The following is a 17,154-nucleotide window of genomic DNA, read 5'->3' on the forward strand; positions in this document are numbered from 1 at the left end:
GCAACTCAGCATGCAACAGGTGCAGCAAAGGAAGAAAATACTATGTGGGGGCCATGGATCCTATGTGCTCTTTGAACATGACTTTGCTACAGAAGTACCCAGAAGCCAGGTCAGAACAGGTGCTTGAATTTCTGGCCTGTAGGTTCTTACCAGAAAGATGAAGGAAATTATGTTCTTTAATGTTTGGTGCCTAATTAATTAGTAAGCACACAAGTTACAACTTGACACTGAATTATGATACAGACTGATAATTGCTGGATGTTAGACTTCCTCTAAAATAAGTGGAAATATACATAGTAGATTATTTCTGTGGAATAATGGTGTCTGTTCTAACTGTATCTTTAGAAAGGACATAATGTGTGTTGTCCCATACTTACTGGGAACGGTTCATACATAGCATCTGCAACTTAAATGTATCCATCATTATCAAGTTGCAAAGTAATTTAAGTGACAGCATCCAGTCTTTCACACTCTTTAAAACATTCACCTTATTAAGATGTAGCTTCCCATGCTTGTTTATGTCTTCAGGCAGGCTTGTTTTTTTCCTCAGAAATTCTGAGTGAGGTTCCTTCCAGTCAGTGTTTCTGAATTGAGAGTCCAGAACAGTATACATGCTTTCAGTTAATATACAAAAGCAATATACATGTGAATGTTAAGTTTTGGACCTCACATTTCACCGTCAGAAATATTTTTACTGTTCAAGCTTAGAAATGCAAGTACTTGGTATAGAAGCATGCTGCACAAGCAAACTGCATTTTGAGCTGCATGTTCTTGGTATACAAACATGGGGACTTTTTGACTACTTTCCAAAGGAAGCCAGACTAACGAATTCATCCTCTATATGTTTGCATTTCAGTTTATCAATTTCGGTCAAATTTGACAGAGAAGAGGCATTAAGAAACAAATTTTCATTAAACTTTTGCAAGAAAGAATGTGATTAGAGGAAAATATTAATACTATAATTTCAGGAAAAGCTGTAAGTGTGAGCTTGAGTCTTTTTGGACATCAGAAAATCTGCATGGGGACAAGCTGTTCTGAATAATCTTCCCCACAAAAGTTCTTTAGTCATAGCTCATGCTTTACTAGACCCCAGGGGATTAATTCCTCAACTAAGATCTTTCTCAGAGATGGATGTGTAGATATCTATTAAGATACAAATTCAGTCCAACACTTCCCACATGGTTAGTACTTTTAAAACAGTTTTGTCTGCATCTGTCTCCTTTCTCCCTCTCATTTCTACTCAATTTAAAGGCTGGTCATAGGATCACAAATGACTGAAAATCAGACTTCTGCACTTAATATATATTTAGGGTATGTAGGCTGTGAAACGTGGCAGTTTCAGGCTCTTCCCTGTTTTGAGCAGCTGTCAATAAACTGGAGATTTTTAAATGTTAAATGTTACAGTGTGGGAGTTCCTCAGCAAAGTTCAAAGGAAAGTATGACCACAGGTGGAAACACAACTTTTGATGTTTTAAGTTTATTGTCAGCAGTTCTGACATAAATATTAACTGCAATCAAATTAGTGATTGCTTCTTTAGGAGTTGGGACTGTGGTGCAACTGAATGAAATGTCATGACTGGATCCACAGGAAAACAATACCTTCTGGAAAGCAAAAGGAGGTAAATTATATTAATGTAATTGTCTTTCTGTTCTTAAAGTTACATAAGGTTGTTTTTTTCTATAATGCTACTGATACTTATTGTTTGATTCCTTTGATTTACTTCATAGCACATGGAATGTTAGCACATGATAATCTTTTTCGTGATAATTACTGGATCACAGAACCTTAATTATTCTCAATGTTACAATGTATATACGACAACTTTTTGGCCGGTAAGTTTGCCACCTGCTCTGGCTTCCATGTATCGTTTTATTCAGCTGTCATTCAATGATTCCATTCTAAATAACTCTTTATATCATTCAGTGGATGGGGGGTAAAACTGTGAGGACGGGTCAGCCTGCAGGCCGCCGTCACGCTGCTTCCAGGCGGGGCCGTTTTCCAGCCGGCAGCGCCGCCACGCGCTACCCCCGTACCCACACCTCCGTGGCGGTTGGGGGGGCGCGAGCGGCTCGGCGCAACGGCTGTCCGCCAACGGGGGCTCGCGCAGCCATTGGCGACCCCTGAGGCGAGGCGAGAGCGGGCGCGCAGCCTCTCAGCGCCGAGGACGAGGGAGCCCCGAGGGGCGGCTGGCAGCGGGACCTGCCTCCAACAAGCGGTTTGCGGGGTCCTCTGGCCCTTTTCCGCCTGAGCTTGCGGATAGGTCCCTCTTGCTGTGTACTCAAATGTGTAGTTTTTCTGACGCGGTTTGTTTAAAAGGTTGTGCTTAAAATTTGTCCTGGCAGAGGTGATTGTCAAGTGGTGGAACTTTTTTTTTTTTTAACCTCTACTTTTAAGCGTAAATTTGGATAGATAACTTGAGGGAATGGACAAAAACAAAAATCTGTCATCCTTTTAAGTTGTCATATTTGTTAGTTCGATTTTTTGCCACTGTGATAATGTGACTTAAATCTTGTGGAACGAATCGTTAACTTGTTTGAATTCATTGAACAAAAGTGAAGTCTGAGGTGATTTTTCCTCAACTTTATAGATAATAAATCCTGATAAGAGATAATGCAACTTACTATTTAAATAGTATCACGTATCATTTGGGGATTCCTCTTGATAATGTGCAGGTTGATCTTTATGATGGATAAACAAGCAACTGCTAAGTTATCTACCACTTCAGATGCTGTTAAAGGGTGTATGAAGAGGGATAGAACATCACAAACTGCAAAACTGAATGCTTCTTTGGCATCTAAAATCAAAACTAAATTATTAAGTAAGTCATGTTAAAATAAAACTGAAGCCATTTTACTATATTTAAAGTGTATGACTTCAAAAGTAATAGCAATTGTATTTAACGTGATTTGCTGAATCGCTGCTGTTAAAAATGTATGTTGAGGATTTTAGGAGAGTCTGAAGGTTAAAACACGTGATTGTATGTTGATTATTTATCTAATTCTCTGAATATTTTCAGTGTTTGCTCTTTGGTATGCTAGCGTTTTATAAAGAACACACTCAAGTGCATTTCTAACATCCATGTTCTATTTATCTCTGACATCCAAAAACTGAGGTACCAAAAAGAGTAAGATCAATGACCTTACATAGTTGAAATAGTATAGTACATAAAATTCCCATTTGCAAAATGGGATTTATATAAAATTCTTCATTGAGGCACTTATAGAATCAAGGAAGACTCTAAATACTAATTTTGATTGTTGGGTTACAGGTCACAGAAGTAATAGCATAAGACAATGAATAAAAGTAGCTGTAGCAGACTTCAAGCTCACCTTTCTCCTTTTGGTACTGTAAAACAGTATGGCCAGGCTTATCTCTGTCTTATTTCAGAGTTAAAGCTAACTCTGTGTATACTATGAACATGAGACAAAATGTTCATCTTGATAATATGCTGCATCACTGGAAAAAAAAGTTCTTAAAAGGTTCAGTAACAGATACGAGTAGGCAGGTTTTCATTAGGACAGCAGGCAGTGTATTTCTAACGTAAAGCTTATTTTCTTGCTGAAACATGTTTTTGCTCAAAATGTTTGAACTTTTTATATATATATATAAATATATAAATAAATATATATATAAATAAATATATAAATATATAAATAAATATATATATTTTTTTAGAAAGCTGGAAATGTTGTCATGCCTGGAAAACTATCCATTTTAAATTTTTTTCTTAAAATACCCTTGTTTTAATAAATAAATAAATAAATCCAGACCAGAACAGAATCCATGTGTGAAATGAACTTGAAGTTGACACAGAGTAGTCTTCAGAATGACAGTTTTTGTTAAAAAGTGTCAGGCTTTGCTACTGTTGTGTCAAAACATATAGATAAAAATATTATTCTATAGTGATAGTAGGTAAAAAGAGGGCCTGGAAATGAAGCTGTTGAAAATGAAATTACCTTTTTTTTTTTTCCTCATATAGATAACTCATCAATGTTTAAAGTATCTTTAAAACAAAATAATAAAGCATTAGCTCTGGCTTTGAGTGTAGAGAGAGAAAGTTCTCGGAAGTTGAAGAAGGAGAAGCTTTTTCTTCAGAAAGAAGTAGAAAAGCTGCAGCTTCATAATACCTTGCTTCATCGGAAACTAAGCTGTTTGGTATGCTACAAATAATATTTAAAGCTACATCAGCTAAACCGAGCTTTCATCCTTTTTGGAAACATAATATTGCTCCTTAAAATGGTGATTTGAAACATTTACATCTCAGATTTATGAAGTTGTGTCATCTCATAACAATTCATTGTTCATGTTTAATTTTTCTTTAATTTTTGTACTATTTTGTCAGTCAGTATATCTTTGTCCTTAGCTATTATACTGTCAGCTTCACTTTTGTATTTAAAGCTATTGAAAATTGGTTTTAGCCCTTAAATGAGCTTGAAAATTACAGCAAATATATTTACCCTTATATCTTTTCTTTACGAAAGGAAGACATTTAAAATGCTTTCTTTGAATTACTTTTTCTTTTTGTATGCAGAATAAAACTCTTGTAGAAATAGAAGCATTTTTGAATGATAACCTTTTAGCTGCAATAGAAATAAGCAGTCTTCCTGAGGTAAGGAATTTTTTGAACAATTTTTCCAGGATAATATTTTCAAAGCGTCTAAATGACTGCCATGTTGGAATCAGATTCATTTTAAAACATTTACCCCTGTTGTTTGCTTTGGGGTGCAGCAATGGTCCAGTTAAATCAATGGTGTTTTACTGGTGCAGGCATTAAGAATTTAGGAGTTAATCTTGTTTACAAAGAATCTAAAAGCTGTGTATCAGACCTGATGCAGTCACATAACTTTAAAAAAAAAAAAAAAGTTGCATAGTACTTCAGTAGGTGGCATTCTTCAAGGAACTACTTGTCTTCGTTGCTGAATGCTGGGATGAACTATGCTAGTCTAATAAAAACCTTGAATGTGGAAACCTTACCAGAAAACATAGACTATGTTGGTCCTTGTGTCATGGCAAAATTATAGTTACGTGATTATCTTCTGTTTTACTATGGCTGTCTGGTATTACCAAACTCTGTTTTTTATGATTTGTTCTAAAAAGTTGCATAGCATTAGCATTGTTGGATGCATCTATATACCTAATGCACTTTGTTGCATTAATTGTATCTGTATGAACAAAATCTATACATTGTTTTGGGGTGTGAGTAGGTTGAAGATTTTGATAAGTTTTGCTACAAATTTTTTTTTCTTTAGAGCTGTTGTGTGTGCTTGAAGAAATATGTTTTAGGTTTTGCATATTTTTATACAAGTGTCTTATCTGCAAAAGTTATAATCGCAGAAGCAGTGAATATCATGCACCTTTCAGCAGTACTTCTATTTTTCGCCTATTAATTTGTATGTTTCCCGTGGATATTTCTAATAACACATAAGAGAATATTTAGCGGTTTCTACATCCTCACTGCTTTTCTTTTGAATGAATCTTCAGAGTTTTCTTACTCTGACAGATGGTCCAAGTAACTGTACTGATGACCAGTTGAAGAGTACGTCTCAGTCAGCTAGGTAAGTTGTATTCAATATGGCAGCTGTGAAGTGTCTGTAGGTTTTTATTTTTATGTTTTTACAATTAATCTTTGTATGTTCTAGATATTTTTGAGGTAGTGAGAAATAATTTTGTCTCATTCAGAAATTACTATTTGCAACATGGAATGATTAGGGAAGATAGTGGTATGCAAACCTGTGTTTGAGTAATTTGCTTCTTCATGGGATCTCACCAGCACAAAATGGATTCTGTATCATAAAAAATACATTTTCCCCTTGGATAGTACCAGAAGTAAAGTGCATTTCATGCTTGAGTTCTTGTTTTCTGCTTCTATACATAACTAAAGGACTGTTTTAAACAATTGAATGTTATAGCATACAACATAATGAAATCTTCACAGTAAAATTCCCTCTTTTCAGATCTGTAGAATTGCCAGTGAAGCTTCCTTTACTCACAGCATCTACTGGAAAACAGCAGGGTAGCCCTTCTGTGTATGAAATAACAAATTCTTCTAAAAGTACCACTACTTTGTCAAAGGAAATGCATTCAGATCAAGTCAAGTTTGCATTATCATTGCCTTCTGATAAGAATAATCAAAAGATAAATGAAGTAGACAAGGTGGAAACAAACAATGACAAAAATATAGTTTTAGAAGGTAAGATATATTTTCTGTACAGGTAATTTTTTCATTTTTTTTTAGAGCTAACTGAGATTTAGTATTTAATAGTTCATAATTTGATGTATGATACAGAAGATAGAGTGAGATTCCTGAACTATAATAAACTAATCAAAAATAGAATGGTCACCCATAGAGATGTCCTGACAATCTCTTGTAGAATAACACAGATTAAATTCATAGAATCGTAGAATCATTTAGGATGGAATAGACCTCTAAGATTGTCTAGTCCAACCTATAACAAAATTAATGTGAACAGGATAAAGTTTTGATAAGATAACAAAATAATAACTGCAGCACTCATAGAAAACAAATACATTTTTATTTATATCTAACTTCAAAATTCCAAGTCTGGTAAAATGGGAACCTAGCTGTAATTAACTGAATTTTTAAGGACTAACTACAGAATGTGTGTATTCAGTAGAAAAATGCAGTTTGTCATTTTCCATACTTGTAATGTATCTTATTCTGACCAATATATTCCTTCTTTCCCCAAGCTGCTGAAATTTCTGTTCTTCTTTGCAGAAAATCATTTACACGGAGAACTAAACTGCAATAGTGCATTCATGACTCATATCAATAAAACTCAATCTCTAAGACAGTCTGAGGAGCTTATAAAACAAAATAATGATATTTCATTGCCGTTCTGTGGAAATGTGCCTGAAAGAAGGAACCGTGCAGCACTTTATAGGTCAAAACCTCAACCTAATATAAAGGATTTTGATAAAAAATGTATCTCAGATATGCATCATCATGGTAGCAGCAGCAAAACCAATTACATGAATTTGCAGGAAAGCTCAAGTGGATTGTCTCACATTATTCCTTCACCTCTTGAATTTAACAGTGAAGGTAAGATAGAGTTTAAGTCAATGCTGCTTTTTGACAAGGCTAAACCTGAAGAAACTGTATATGATGCTGATATGGAGTTGACTGCCAGTGATGCAGGTGAGCTGCTCACAGTTACATCAAAAGACAAACTACATCAAAATAAAAACAATAATGCCAATTCTGATAAAATATTGGGAAATTTCAGAAGAGTAAAATATTTTAAAAGTGATAAAGAGAAAATTAAAAGCAAGACTGAAGTCAGTTCAGATTTGTATGCAGAAGAAAGGCACGCCAGGGCTGACAAGAGAAAAGTTTCAAAAACTACTGAGTCACAAACTCAGCTATTCCAAAGTCAGACAGAACAGCAACCTACGAAGAAATCTTTACAGAAGCAGAGTTTGCCAAATACTAATGACTATTATGAAGCACAAAATTGTCCAAGTAAAACTAGAGATACTAGAAGGACATGCCTAGTTAAACTAGCGCATCCAAGAAAACAAGAAGAGAAAAATAAAGAAACTTTCTCAGAAACATCTGAAGAATTGGAAAGCAAAATAAAAGCAGACTCAGGTTCATCTAATAGCAAGATCCCACCTCAAGTTTATTGTGCTGAAAGTTTACTGTTTCAGGATAACACCTCTAATGTATTACCTTTGCAGCAGGAATTTCTAAGTGAAAATGAGAAGCATATCAGACCACAAATAAACAGGAAACCCCTTCAAAACCCTTCTAAAATAATCACAGCAAAATGCTGTGGAGTGGAAAATGGGCAGTATGGACAAAATGGTTCAAAAAAGTCTCAAACAGAGAGGTGCCAAGATGACAGCAAGAAAAAACAAGACCAGAAGAATATTATAAAGAGTAAATGCAACAAAAAGGGTAGTAACAGACAAAGAGAAAATAATAGTGTTCATAAAATTACTGAGAAAGCACACCGAAACAGTAGTAATTTTTCACCAGGCAGATTAAAACGTACATTGGCAAAGGCTAGCCGTAAAGCATATATAATGCCAACAAAAGATCTTACACAGTTCCCGCTTTGCAAAAGTGAAGAATTAAAAAATAAGGATGCATTGTGCACCCAGGCTGCTCATGGAAATAAAATAACTGAAACTCAGCAATCTCAGGTAGCTTTAATTACTCAGAATGGTGTAGCTATGAATATACCACAGGCTAAAGCCTCTACACAACAAGTTGATGACAATGTTAATGCATTAAAGGGGGTAGATTCCTCATCAGTGACATGCAAAACCCCTAACACTAGTAATTCTCCTGATAATCAAGTAAAGAACAAAGGGAGCTTTACTTCTGGTATTATGGAGACCAGACCAGAAAAAAATTATTTCAGGCGTATTGATCAGGGACAGCTGAACATTTTGGATGACCACGAAGTCCCTCATAAAATAGATTCCTTAATGAGCAAATTAAAGCCTACAGTTGAAAAATCAGAATATTTAAATTTCATACCTGTAGATTTTTCTAAGGATATGTCATTAAATACAGGAAGCCTATTCCAGGAAGATCTTTCCAATTTGGAGCTCCAAGCTCTTGATAACCCTAAATTCCATTCTTCCATCAACTTCTCTATGCAGAGAAACTCTGAAATTTTGGGGAAGAATAATCAAGACAAAGCACTGGATATTGGGAAAGCAGAGCAAAAGTTGGATCATATTTCTAAAGAGACTTTTGAAAAGACTCTGACACCTGGTCATGGTAAGTACATGAACAAGGGAAAAAAAATAGCATTTTGAGTTAGTTTCTGTCTGGAATTGGGGTAAGATGCTCTCTCAATACTATCCTATTCTTATTTCTCGATTACAGTGGATAAAACAGGAGTGAAAAAGGGAAGGCTGAAAATCACTAAAATGATTCATTTATCAATCAAAATAGGTTTTAAAATTGTGGTAACTAATATTCCTATGATATACTGTAATATATTCCAAGATAGCATTTTGTCATACAGATAAGTTAGTCTGCATTCTTGAGGAGCAGTTATATTTGGAGCCTGTATTCATTTTGCAAGAGAATGTGGTAGGATTCAGAAAGGTAGGGATAAAAAGATAAAATAACTTGGTAGTTTCATACAAGGGGAAGTAAGAGTGAAGTACATTGTTGCCGTCAGAAATGGAGAACAGATGCAAGAGCTGTTTTCATTAACTGGACTTACAGGTTTCATTTTTGTTTCTTTAAAAATATTGCAAATCTACACGAATTTTGAGATCTTAAAAAAAAAAAAAAAAAGCTTGGATCAGGTGTTCTCTAGAATCTACCTATGAGCAAACTTTCATCTGACAGCCTATTTATTTATTTTGAATAAGATGCATTTAGTTGAGGAAAAACAACAACTACAACAACAACAAAAAAAAACACTTCAGTGTGGTCTGGAAGATAAGTTAGATTCTCTTGTCATACGTGAAAGTACTGTAAAGGAGCTAAAGGAATGTATGACTATTTGGAGTTTAAATATGCTTTAAAATATAGCTTGGAAGTTTCCTAGTATGAAGGGTCTATTTTATAAACTTTTTTTTCCTCTTCAACAAATTCCTGTTTACTTCACTGTCCCTAAGGATGTCCAAACACATAGCCAGTTTCCTGGCTCAAATAAATAAATGGAATCCCAAGCCATTAAGCAAGTCCTGCTTTTGCTTCATTTAAACCCTAGGATACTGGCTGAAAAAAAATCTCTTATTTTACATGACCCTAGAACAGGAGTACTGGCAGAATTAGAACACTGTGCAAGGTATTACTCCTGCTATTCTGCAGTTATAGCTTCTCATATTAAATTTCTTTGGAAGGTAGAAAAAGGATCCTGTATTTTTATTAGCTTTAATATTAGATTAGTAAACCCTTGTGATCAGTAGTATCAAAGACTACTGTCATAAAAAGAAGCAAACTAATCGTTTGATCTTTGTCCATTTAAGCAGAGCTGAAAAACCAATTCATTCTTCATCCTACATACAAGACCATGTCTTGAATTAAAAGAAAGCCAGGAAATGTCATCAATTCTGATGCCAGCTCTTCTGCATCACTACTTTGTGCTGTACTTAAATATACCTTAAAAGTCTCCTGTAACGAAAGTCTTTGTACAGTTATGTATATGTGAACATGAATATTCACACTCAGAATCACAGAATCGTCTAGGTTGGAAGAGACCTCCAAGATCACCCAGTCCAACCTCTCACCTAACACTAACAAGTCCTCCACTAAACCATATCACTAAGGGCTACATCTAAACGTCTCTTAAAGACCTCCAGGGATGGTGACTCAACCACTTCCCTGGGCAGCCTATTCCAATGCCTAACAACCCTTTCAGTAAAGAAGTTCTTCCTAACATCCAACGTAAACCTCCCCTGGTGCAACTTTAGCCCATTCCCCCTCGTCCTGTCACCAGGCACGTGGGAGAATAGACCAAACCCCACCTCGCTACAGCCTCCTTTCAGGTACCTGTAGAGTGTGATAAGGTCGCCCCTGAGCCTCCTCTTCTTCAGGCTGAACAATCCCAGCTCCCTCAGCTGCTCCTCGTAAGACTTGTTCTCCAGACCCCTCACCAGCCTCGTTGCCCTTCTCTGGACTCTCTCGAGCACCTCGATGTCCTTCTTGTAGCGAGGGGCCCACAACTGAACACAGTACTCGAGGTGCAGCCTCACCAGAGCCGAGTACAGGGGGACAATCACTTCCCTAGACCTACTGGCCACGCTGCTTCTTATACAAGCCAGGATGCTGTTGGCCTTCTTGGCCACCTGAGCACACTGCTGGCTCATATTCAGCCGACTATCAACCAATACTCCCAGGTCCTTCTCCGCCAGGCAGCCTTCCAACCGCTCATATCCCAGCTTGAAGCGCTGCTTGGGGTTGTTACGCCCCAGGTGCAGGACCCGGCACTTGGCCTTGTTGAACCTCATACAGTTGACCTCAGCCCACTGGTCCAGCCTATCCAGATCCTCCTGCAGAGCCTTCCTACCCTCGAGCAGATCGACACACGCACCTAACTTGGTGTTGTCTGCAAACTTACTGAGGGTGCACTCGATTCCCCCATCCAGATCATCAATAAAGATATTAAAGAGGACTGGCCCTAGTACTGAGCCCTGGGGGACTCCACTAGTGACCGGCCTCCAACTGGATTTGACTCCATTCACCACAACTCTTTTGGGCCCGGCTATCAAGCCAGTTTTTAACCTCAAAGGCATCCAGCTTGCCTAAATAATTTATACTCATAGATGTCTCAAAATTCTTCTGGTCATAAAGAAACTGAAATGATCTCTAACCTTAAGTTTTAGGAAAAGCTTGGAATAACATTTTACTTCCACTTTAAAACTAGTCCACATCAAGATTGATTTGAGGCAGCTAAACTTGAGATGTTTTTAATGGCTGGAGATCCCTCTCCTTTAAACTAGATGAACTTCCTTAATCAACTTAATTCCTTCAAAAGACAATGGTTTTCTTTTTGCTTACATAAATCAGGAGGAACTTCCTGCAAGCAGCCCAAGTCACTTTAATATGTCTCATATACTTAGGAGAAAAATTAGCAGAAATCCAATAAAGAATCTTTGATTTTTGTGTCTCTACTTAATATATTTCAAAAAAAATATTTATAAAATGGTTGGTCTTCTCCACTGATATATTTCATTTGATCTCAGCAAAGAATTCTTCTACAGGACAATGGTAATTCAGTGGTACCAGCATGGCCATCAGTTCAGAGTTTTTGTGTGTGCTACAATGTACAAGATATTCAGTTGCTATTATACAAAATAAAATCTTCATTTTTTAGCAGGTATATATATATTCAGTGGTATAATTTACTAGTCTTAAGATAAGTACAACAGAAAAGTCATCATTATCTGGTGTGTGTTTTGAATTTCCTCTGTGTGATCACTAGCATGCATTTTCTGCATCAGAATTTAAGGTGAGTAAAAACTTCAAGCTCAAGAAGTAAAAATAAGAGAGTTTTCATTTCAGTCCCATTGAAAAACTGCATCCAATATGTTCTCATCTGGATGCAGTAAATTTAAGATTTGATCTGTATTAGTGGAGAATGCGTGCTCTTGGAAGAACTTTTAAGGCATACAGATTAAGGCTGTATTGATTTTATCTTGGATTGATGTCTGCATTAAATCTTATTGCTTCTCAGGCTGTGAACTATGAATAGTTTAGAATTTTTCCATACATGGACTGATATAATAACTTCAATATTTCTCCCAAGTTATCTAAATATTTGTCTCCAAATTAAGTATTGATGTTTAGTCTGGCATTCTGAGCTGATCTTAAAATATTACACGAAATTGACACACAGGGCTTCTTCCACCAAGGTTGGTTACTTCTTAATAGAGTATTCCTCTTTGACATGTGCAGTGATTCAAAATACAAGGCATTGTAAATAATTCTGTAGTACATAGTTTTGACAACAAGGATCCTCACTTAATCACCTTGCTGTGCTCATTTTGCACACATGTTCATAGAGCAGGAACAAAGTTGAAAAATGTAGTCACCCATAGATTACCCTTGTTCAGGTTGATCTTCAGGTTATACATGTATTCCCTCCCCCTGCATTAAAGGCAATGAGATGTGTGCAATTTTACTTTAACAATTTTGTGGAGTCTTAAGCAGCCAGCTGCATATTACAGTGTTTCTGGTATTTGAGTCTGTCCCTTGATTCTGTCCCAAGAGCCATGGTAGACCTCAAACAGCTCCAAAGTAGGATAGGTTGAAAGCTGTTGTAGTTCCCTTTCCTTTGATCATGTACCATTCCTCGCAGAACATTTTCAGAGGAAGAACAGTGACCAAAATACCTGAATTAAGAAATAAAAACAAAAAATAATGATGAATTGAAAATGTACTTAATGATTCAAAAAATATTTGAAATGAAACATCTAAACTGCTATATTCACAGGGAGAACAGCTTTTCAAGATCTGACAAATACTAGTGTATGTTCTCATACTTCTTTACCTACATGCCCTAAAGTTTTAGAAGAAAATTCAGCAGCACCAGTTAGACGAGGAGGACCCACTATTTGCTACAAAGAACCTGGTCTAAGATGGTAAGTATCTGTAAATTAGAGCAGGGGTTGTATTTACTTCTAGAACGTAACTTAATAAAGATTTGCTATTAAAACCCCCAAAATCTTTTTAAAAAAAATTGTTTGCAAACTGGAGTGAAAGAATACTACAGTGTTGATGTAAAACGTTTCCTGTTAGTGTGTCAGGGTTTTCAGGTGCTAGAGGCAACAATATATCCAGTTTATTATTTAACGTTTTATTCTAGTAGCGAATAATGATGAATTCTTAATGTTTATAATGACATAAACCCATTTAGAGGTGTATAATTGTAAATCTTAAATATAAACTTTTGCCATAATAAAGTCCTTGTAGCATTGTCAAGTGGAAGATAATGTATGTACTAACATTATGGTATTCATTGATTTTGCTATAACTAAGTAAGAATATAGCTATGTCTGATGATACATATATTGTTATATCTAATGTAAGAAATCATTTGAGTTTAACATTTTATAATTTGATAGTTAGATACCTATGTCAGTGTTCTTACTGAATTTAGTGGCACAATATTTCCAAGATTTTGAAAAGATATCCCATATCTTCAGTTGGGATTTTAGATTTGTCTTCTATTTATGTTTTATTTTCAAGCGTTCTCTCCCATGTAGATACTACTACATATTTGGTTTGTCCTTTTTTATGTTTGTCTTCTAGGAGTTATGAGTATGCATGTTTATATGATACACACGACACACAAGACCAAGACTTTTAGCATTATTTTGAAAAATAGTATTTGTTTTCCAGATATTTAATTTCTTTAGTGTATTAAATTTTCAGTGAGAGTATTTACCATTTGGAATTGTTATTATAATTGCATAGATTTTTTGGTGATTTTTATATGGTGTTTTCTATTTCTTTTGTTTACAGCAAATTAAGGCATGGGGATCAGTTTACAGATACACAACTTCTGCATTCCCCAGCTTATAAAGTAAAAAATAGAAGAAGTTTTAAAAGTAAATCAAAAATTATTTGAAGAAGACGGGAGAATTGCCTTTATGAACAGTACTTCTAAAATGGGTACTTTTTTTTCAAAAAAAAAAAAAGTAGTTTAGTAGTATAGAATGCTTATTTGGTTTTGATTGATAGAGGTAAAACAAAGCCTTCCAAAGTGAAATTTCTTGGAAAGGATTCCCTGTATAAAGGACACAGAATTCTTCACTAAGGAAAGCAAATGCAGGTTAGACTCCATTCTTGTGTTTTACTTTTTTGGTCTGTAATTTATAAACGGTTCAAAGGGTTTGCAGCACTTACTAATTTGTAAGAAAAGTGTAAGTTTCTATGACAATAAAAATAAATCACATTTGGAAATTTTACTGTGATTTCTTCATATTTACCATGAGCAGAATCATTTCTCAATGCTAGCTGGATCAGACCAAGCATCCCAAGCTTTGGTAAATCTAATGAAACTGATGGAAAAAGTTCTTTTGTGATAATTGTTTTGTTTTGTTTTGCTTTTTGGCAGAATCATTAAAATTTGAATGAGTTCTTATTTTTAGGAACATTAGACAGAAACCCAGTGTCCTGCATATGTGTCAGAGGCAACTAGAAAGAATATAGCATTGCAGTAGAAATTCAGTAGTAAATAGCATTCAGACAAAGCAGTGCTGAGTTTCCAGTTGAGAGTGTGATAATGTGACAAATACTACAACCACATCATATCATTCAGCTATCAGGTTTCTATATTATTTCCCTTCTGTTTCCTCATCAATCACTTCTGCATTTGGTAACATATTGTCATCAGACAAACAATTTTATGGGATTATCTGAGTTGTAGATGCAGTCAGCCACAGGTTGTAGCTCACAGTTTAGACAACTTTTATGGATTACATTGGATAAAGGTTTAGGTTCACTTCCGAACCAAAGTGGTTCCAAAGCTCATTTTTAATGAGATGCAAATAAATTATCTTCTTTGATTACAGAAAGTGGTCCTTCACACAATATGCAGTTAAACTGAGGAATTCCTTACAACAGGAGTAGATGTTGTTAGTTTACATGGGTTTAAATATTGATCACTCTAATTAACGGAAGAAAAATACATGAGGAATTACCAGAAATGCCATTTTATACCTTTTCTAAGGGTATTCATTATTGAAACCTTAAGAGACTGGCCATTTCTTTGAAAAGTTTGACCTTTGATCTGATTTGGTATACCTCTAAGTAACTAGTACTCTTAAATTTATAATGCATACATTGCTTACTTAAAAAAACAAAACAAAACAACAACAACAACAAAAAAAACAAGCAGTACTATTTCATTGTAGCTTCCGTTGGAACCTAGGTAGGTGATGGAGAAAATCCTCATGGAAACCATTTCCATACATGTTAAAGACTCAAGATGTTGAGAGTATTCAGCATGGATTTATGTAGGGGGGATCTTGCTGAATTGAGCTGATAACCTTCTATAATGAGGTGATTAGCTTGGTGTGTGTGAGGACAACAGTAAACGATTTTTACCTCAATTTTTTAGGGCTTTTGACAGCAATTTTTTTTCAGAATTCTCAGAAAACAGTCTTTTTCATTCTGAAATGTACCGTGTATGTCACTACATTAGCAAAATCATTTTGAAGAGGTGCAGAAATGGATGGAATGATAGATTCTGTCCTAATTCAATATTATTAAAGAAAGAATTACAATATTATACATTCTTTCCTTTTTTTTAACTATTATTTTTTTCTTCACAGTTTATAATTTTTTCCTTTTTAATTGAAATACTTTTGCTAGCCTTCTCTCCGTGTATCAACATCATTAGGTATGTCATGTTTTTTTTTTAGAAATCCAAAGAAGTATCTGTTACAACTTGTGTACTTTGCTGGCAATGCAGCAGCAAAATGCAGTTTTTTTTTTTTCTTATTTTTTTATGGTTTTGTCTTTATTGTCTGTGGTTTGAGAGCTAGAAAAAGAAACACATGCTTTTTTTCTCTGGAAAAAAAAAATCTTCTTGGAGATTGTCTCAATTCTTTTTTTCAGTGAAGGTCCTGCTGTTCTACATAGTCTCAGATACTACCAGCTAGACTGCTATAGTATTTCACGTAATTTTCAATAAAACTGTAAGGCCTAGACTTTATGCCTTAGTTTCTTCAATTCCGTTTAGTACAGATAACTTTCAGAATAACAAAAGATAAAGAAAGTGGCCTGAAGATGAGCAGAAATTACTTGAAGTAATTCTGAAATCATATCACTGTTGCTTCTGTCCTTGTTTCATTGTTTTCTCCATCCCAACAGCTTTTGTTGCTCAAGTTGATGTTACATACAGGGATATCATTTACTCTGCTATCATCTAAGATCTGGTTCTTTTATTTGTTTTACAAAATGGTCACTCATTTTAGGCACTAGATAAATTGTTACATTGTCTGTTGAGTCTTCACTGAATGTGCTTCTTCTAGGTAAATTGATACATTAGAAGCTCTTGCTGGGAAAAATTGATGTTAAAACAGCTCATAATATTCCAGATTAAAACACCTCTGTACCTGTCGCAGGAATTAAGAGAATAGGGTACTTTAGACTTCTTTCTATAGCTTCAAAGTAATTTTTTTTCTCATGTTTATTTTAATTATTTATTTATTTTAGATTTAATAGTTTACCACTGAAATATTTTGGTTGTTTTAAAATTTATTTAATCACTTCAATATATTTAAATTAAACAGGAAAAGGAAACTGATTCTATAAACCCTTATTGATACAAGTATCCCTTACAAATGCCTACAACGTCTTGAAGTTACTGAAGAGTATTTTGTGAGTGCAAGTTTATGCAAAACTTCCATTGGAGTTATGATTCCTATACTGTTGGAATTTATCACAATTTAAAATTACCTTTGGAGACTTAATTGTTAGAAAGCAATAGCAGTTCGCATAGCTCATTTTGTTCTGCAGGAACGCGTGTCCTTTAAAAAAGTAGGAGATATGTCTTACTGTTTGAATGTACCTTAACAAAATCAAGTAACTAAATTGTGTGATTAGCTCTAACCATCAAGAAAAAGCAACTAGTAACTTTGGGAGGGGATATACGCAGTACTAATTAAATGAATTTACATAGAATTCCCCTCATACATACAATGTAACTGAA

The 17,154-nt window shown here is 35.1% G+C and overlaps 1 protein-coding gene across 5 annotated transcripts in view; it reads left to right on the forward strand.

Moving 5' to 3' along the window:
- Window positions 1-17,154, forward strand: part of SGO2 (shugoshin 2) — a 30,723-nt gene that overhangs the window by 12,565 nt on the left and 1,004 nt on the right. Inside the window, exons 3-15 of one of the 5 annotated variants that reach the window (XM_083842545.1) lie at window positions 2-109; window positions 857-976; window positions 1,524-1,619; window positions 1,729-1,833; window positions 2,674-2,819; window positions 3,981-4,156; window positions 4,533-4,610; window positions 5,483-5,556; window positions 5,956-6,191; window positions 6,738-8,753; window positions 12,928-13,075; window positions 13,959-16,583; window positions 16,736-16,823. In XM_083842545.1, coding sequence (XP_083698671.1) covers window positions 1,808-1,833; window positions 2,674-2,819; window positions 3,981-4,156; window positions 4,533-4,610; window positions 5,483-5,556; window positions 5,956-6,191; window positions 6,738-8,753; window positions 12,928-13,075; window positions 13,959-14,064 — 3,006 coding nt within the window. In that variant the 5' untranslated portion in view covers window positions 2-109; window positions 857-976; window positions 1,524-1,619; window positions 1,729-1,807 and the 3' untranslated portion in view covers window positions 14,065-16,583; window positions 16,736-16,823. Of the gene's footprint in view, window position 1; window positions 2,346-2,673; window positions 2,820-3,980; window positions 4,157-4,532; window positions 4,611-5,482; window positions 5,557-5,955; window positions 6,192-6,737; window positions 8,754-12,927; window positions 13,076-13,958; window positions 16,584-16,735; window positions 16,824-17,154 lie in introns of all 5 variants that reach the window. The other 4 variants (XM_083842546.1, XM_083842547.1, XM_083842548.1 and 1 more) reach the window with 4 other exon arrangements.

The sequence above is a fragment of the Anser anser genome, assembly GCF_964211835.1.
Source record: "Anser anser genome assembly, chromosome: 6".
Classification (NCBI taxonomy): Eukaryota; Metazoa; Chordata; class Aves; order Anseriformes; family Anatidae; genus Anser; species Anser anser.